The 5,790-nt window shown below is 48.5% G+C and overlaps 1 protein-coding gene across 1 annotated transcript in view; it reads left to right on the plus strand.

Annotated features, from left to right (window-relative positions):
- The first annotated feature begins 781 nt into the window (after positions 1–781).
- WBSCR16 (Williams-Beuren syndrome chromosome region 16) overlaps positions 782–5,790 on the plus strand; it is a 33,568-nt gene continuing 28,559 nt past the window's right edge. Inside the window, exons 1-2 of the mRNA XM_006859844.1 lie at positions 782–1,129; positions 3,629–3,758. Of these exons, the coding sequence (XP_006859906.1) occupies positions 782–1,129; positions 3,629–3,758 (478 nt within the window). The remainder of the gene's footprint in view (positions 1,130–3,628; positions 3,759–5,790) is intronic.

The raw sequence follows: 5,790 nt of genomic DNA on the forward strand, positions 1-5,790 counted from the left end.
GGGAGGAAATAAAGTGATGCCTGATATAAGTGATATCGAAATTGGTTCGAAATGGTCTTTCACTGGTGACATTTAGATATGTCAACAAATAATATACTTTTGCTTCATTCCATGGTTGCAATCGACAAACCAACAGGAGTACAAAATTGGGGAGGAGGATATGAATGAACTGAGGAAGTTCCTGCCTTCAAAGAGCCTCGAAGGCAATGCTTGAGCTAGATCTTGAGGATGTATAATTTTCCAGACATCAGGAGCTGAGGAGGGCGTTCCAGGTATTGGATACTAAGCAGGGAGGCCTGAAATTACAAGCAGAGATAGCAGGCTTAAGGACACGGAGGACCCCGGGGTTTACGCGTCATACTCTAGTTCCATTTGGCTGGAGGATGGAATGCAGTAGTTGGTAGCAGATGCGACTTGGGCGTGGGAACCCGGACCTGACAGGACGGGTGAACCTTACACGGAGTTTCACCGAGTGAGCATCTTCCCCCTGCCTGGCAGACAAGAGGCGTGGAAAGGATGCTCAGTATCTGTGTGTGGACCACGGAATCGCCCATTTGTTGGGCTGGTCCAGGACCGGGTCCCCAGGTCCGTTCACTTAGGGATACAGGAGTCTGGCTCCTTCCCGCCTGATCCATATCTCCCTCGTGCGCCCCGTGGGCGGCCCTCGGAGCTTTTGCCCTCAGCCAATAGGAAACGTAGCGCAGTCTCTTCCGCTAGGGCGTGAGGTCAAGGGTCACACAAGATGGCAGCGCCCAGGAGCCGCTGAGCCGAGAAGCGGAACATGGCTCGGGCAGCCTTGGCGACGGGGGTTCGGCTGGGGCGGCGGCTAGGCGAGCCGGTACCAGGGCTAGGACTGGGGTTGGGGCCGGGGCGAAGGCACTGGACGGCGGCCGGGCGCTCGCGGAGCCGGCGCGAGGCGGCCGAGGCCGAGGCGGATGCGCCGGTGTTCCAGTACGCGGGCGAGCGTGCGGCGCGCGCCAACCGCATCTTCGTGTGGGGCTTCAGCTTTTCCGGAGCGCTGGGCGTGCCCACCTTCGTCGTGCCGGGCTCTGGGCCTGCACCCCGCGGCGGTGTCCGACCGCGCCGCCGGATTCAGCCGGTGCCCTACCGCCTGGAGTTGGACCAGAAGGTGCGCGCCCGGCCCCCTCTACTCCCCCTTTCCAAAAGCTGTCCACCTTCCGAGCCGCTCGACCCTTATCGAGGAGTTGGCGACTCCAGGTAGCCACGTCCGTGGGAGGACGAACCCCGAGCTGAGCTAGCTGCACACGCCTGGGGCAGGAGGTGTCAGGAACCTGCCTGACTCTTAGGACTTGATTGCTGTCAAGTCAATTTCAATTCCTAGTGACCCATAGCGACCATGGATAGGATTTCCGAGGAGCAGCTGGTGAGCTTGAACCACTTGCGGTTCAAATCAATTTAGCAGTCCGGCACATTAACTCACAGCGCCACACCAGAAGTCCCACACCCTGCTGAGCGGCTGGTGGGTTTGAAGCACTGACCTTGGGGTTATCAGTCCACTGCTTATCCCACAACCCACCAGGGTTCCTTTATGTTAGTTGTTGTTAAGTGCCGTCGAGTCGGTTCCGACCCATAGAGATCCTGAACTGGGTTTCCAAGGCTGTAAATCTTTACGGGAGCAGAACGTCTCCTCTTTCTCCCGCGGAGCAGCTGGTAGTTTCGAACTGCTGACCTTGTGGTTCACAGCCCGATTCGTAACCACTACGCTACCACGCTACCAGTTAGGGAAGCAAATTTCAAAAGCAAATGTGGAACGGGCTGGAGTCCGGAGCTGCTATTAAAGGACAGGAAATGGATGGGAACTGGAGCAGTTACAGGAATGAGGGAGGCAGGAATATGTGTCAGAAGGTACTAGAACGTTTGCACACGAGTGTGAGCTCAAAGGCTCAAAGTGGAAAAGGACCGCTAAGGAGCTCTGTTCGTAGGTGGCAGGTCGCAAACATGGACTCTTAGGGTCGGTTCTTTGCTTAGGACCAGATGTGGAAATCTTGCTGGGTGTCAAGACATCAGGTGTAAACCAGGACTTTCCCAGGCCAATTGGGAATATGGTTATTCTGGGTAGTATGGGAAGATGTTGTTAAGTGCTTTCCAGTGGGTTATGACTCATAACGACTCCGTATAGGGTTTCCAGGGAGCCACCGCTGAATTCAAACCAAGCTTGTCTTCTAATGCTTATCCTACAGCGCCACACCAGGAGATGGGAAGACGGTAGACATTAACGAAGCAGAAAAGAATTGAGTTTAGTTTGGCTTCTGACTTATCTTTCAAGAACCCCCCCCCCCCCCAAAAAAAAAGTTCATTAAGCTGAAAATGGTGATCAGAGAAATAGTTGGGTTGTTTGGCTTCTTAGTGTTGGATTCTGGATAATTGTTGTTAAGTGTTGTCCAGTCGGTTGGCCTCATAATGACCCTATATAGGGTTTCCAAGGAGTGGCTGGTGGGTTTGAACTGCTGACCTTGTGATTAGCAGGCTAGTGCTTACCTAACAGTGCCACACCAGGACTTGCCTTTTATTATGTTGTTGTTGTTGTAAGTGTCTTGGAGTTGGTTCTGACTCATAAAGTATTTCCAAGGAGTGGCTGATGAGCTTGAACCACTGACCTTGCAGTTCAAACCAACATTGCAGTCCAGTGCATTAACCTACAGCGCCAAATCAGGACTCACCTTTTATTTTATGTGTTGTTGTTGTGAAGTGCTGTCTAGTCGGTTCTGACCCATAAGGGTTTCCAAGGAGCAGCTGGTGAACTTGAACTGCCGACCTTGCAGTTCAAGTGTCTTTGCTGTCTGTAACCCATAGCGTCATACCAGGACTCATTTTATATAAATATATATGTGAACATAGCTTCTAATCAGTGCCTTTCCTTTTAATTTTCTTCATAGTGTCTTTAGAAATAAAAACATTTTAAATTTTGACTAACGACTCAACAGCACTTAACAGCAGTGTAACTGTTACATTCAGTTAGCTACTCTTTATTCTGAGAGAGAGGGATGCTATAATTACAGAGAGGGGGTCAGACACTAGAGGTTACTGATCTTCAGTCACACAGCTGGGGCAGGGGAGAGCCAAGAGTTCCAGATTCAAACTTAGGCAGTCTGTGCACTTGACTGCTACCACTGTTCTCATGGTGAATGCTGTCAAGTCAGTGCTGACTCATAGCCACCCTGTATTGGGATTCTGAGGAACAGCTGACAGGTTTGAACTGCTCACCTTGTGGTTAGCAGTCCAGTGCTTATCCAGGACTCTTTAGGGTGCTTCTTGTTGTTAAGTGCTACCGAGTCAGTCCGGACTCATAGCGACCCTGTGTAGGGTTTCCAAGGAACAGCTGGTAGGCTTGAACTGCCAGTATTGTGGTTCACAGTCCAGTGCTGATCCTACAGCGTCATACCAGGAAGAAGTGGTAATAAGACTAACTTTATAGCGCGATGATGAAAATTAAATGAGATGATATATTTTACATGACGTAGAACATGCTCGATATATTTTACATGACATAGAACATGCTCAATACATTTTAACAGTATGTGGAGTTGGGCTTGGTGAATGGCTTGTCATTTGCTGAAAAAATGTTAATGTCAGAAGTCACTTGATATTTTATGGGGACTCTTTTCAGATTTCATCTGCTGCCTGTGGCTATGGATTCACACTGCTGTCCTCTAGAACGAAGGACATTACAAAAGTTTGGGGCATGGGACTCAACAAAGATTCCCAGCTTGGATTTCACAGGAGCCGGAAAGACAAAAGTATGTATGCGCCCCTTGGTTTGGCTCTTGCTTTGCAAGGACACGATTTCATGACTGAAAGGCTAACCACCACACTGGGCATGGCGTTTGAAGCCGTGTGGACTAGATGATACCTTGAGCCTTCAGACATAGGGAAAGGTCCTGGCTGCTGCTAAGTGAAGATGGTCTATTTGAGCCCAGAATGTTCCTCTGGTTTCCTCGCTTAGAGGCAGGCACCCTGGAATACTTCGGATATGCTATTGTGTAGGATATGGTCTGGGGAAAACATCAGGGGACACCTTTGGGTGCAGACATTATTCTAAATCCTTCAGTGTTAAATTGATATTAAAAAAAAAAAAAAAAAGAATTACCAAAAACTTTCTTTTCAATTTTTCCTTTTCCTTTGTTCATATTAAAGTAGATGCCATAATATTTTGGTAGTACACAATTCAGTCTTTTTTCAGTACGTATCTAAAATACATTGTTGTTGTTGTTGTGAAGTGCCTTCGAGTCTGTTCCTACTCATAGCGACCCTATTTAGGGTTTCCAATGTTGAACCACCAACATTTGCAATCCAGTGCATTAACCCACAGTGCCATACCAGGACTCCATCTAAAATATAGGGACTCTAAGCACTATGGGTTAATAGGCTAGACTGCAAAGCCGTCAGAACTGCAAGGTTGGCAGTTCAAGCTCACCAGCTGCTCCTTAGAAACCCTATACAGGGTCGCTATGGGTCAGAACCGACTCGATGGCACTTAACAACAACCGCGTTATCAACTATCCAATGTTCAAATTGCCATGTGTTTTGGAGATGCCATTGTTGTTGCTAGATGCTGTGGAGACAGTTGCGACTCACAGAGACCCTGTATAGGGTTTCCAAGGCTGTTAATCTTTACTGAAACAGAAAGCCTCATCTCTCACCCGAGGATCGGCTGGTGATCTTGAACTGACCTATGGTTAGCAGTCCAGGGCTCCCAGAAATGCCATTAGTGTTTAACTTTGTAAGATCATATTTGAATCAAGCTATAGTTAAGGCCTACACGTTGCAATGGGTTGATAACTCTTTTGACCGTTTTTCCTTGAAATTTGCATGTTGAAGTCACACTGTTTACCCTATAGAATTTTCCAGTCTGGAGTTGTCTGCTGCATTCCTGTGGTGCGGTGCCATTTAACATGTCCTCTGTGTTTCCTCTAGAGGGATGGTTGGATCTAGAGGCAGGTTGCCTTTATTTACTAATAATTTAGTTTTGTTGTTGAGAATACACACAGCAAACACACACCAGTTCAAGTCTCCCCATGTGCCGGGGTCCTGACTCGACATAGTTGTGTTGTTCACTAGTGTTTGGTTCACGAGGAGGGGAGATCCAGCGGCGATAGGGATAGTGAAAGAATACACAGACAAACAGAAGAAGAGAGACAATGAGGCACCCCAAAGCCAGGGTGGATACATGACTGGTGGGCAGGCTTGGGACTACAGGCATCATGGCCTGTGCAGGCAGCAACTCACTACCCTGCAATCTTTACGGCATGCCTTCCAACCCGTAATGCACTGCAATCTTTACTGCAAGCCTTCCAACCAGTAATGCACACCTGGGGAGGCCCGGGCCTCTGCTTTATTCAGGGGAGGAGCTTCACATCAAGCTGGGAGGGACCAAAACAGGATACAGCTAACATCAGTACTTTTCCAGACATTCAGGTAACGTTACATCGTACTTCGCTAGTTCAAATCCCAGGCTAGCAACTTGGATTCTCAGGCTCAATTAACATATCTATAGCCCCTGAGCTCAGGTGGGGGAAGGTGAAAGATAAGGGCAAAAGCTTGGGCGGAGTCCTGCTGCTTCAGCTTCCTGAGCCAGGTCTGCAGGAGGGCTCCAGATGCCCAGGTGAATGGGCTGTACCTTGAAAAGGATTAGGGAGGATGGGTTTTTTGTCTATAGAACAAAGAACTGTGAAGTAGCTAAGATGTTTTTAGTTAATCCTTTGGAGAAAGGCTTGACCTTGCAACCGTTAGTCTTAGGCTTTAGGAAAATATCACATTTATCTGTGGATT

Source organism: Chrysochloris asiatica, unplaced genomic scaffold, assembly GCF_000296735.1.
Source record: "Chrysochloris asiatica unplaced genomic scaffold, ChrAsi1.0 scaffold00034, whole genome shotgun sequence".
NCBI lineage: Eukaryota > Metazoa > Chordata > Mammalia > Afrosoricida > Chrysochloridae > Chrysochloris > Chrysochloris asiatica.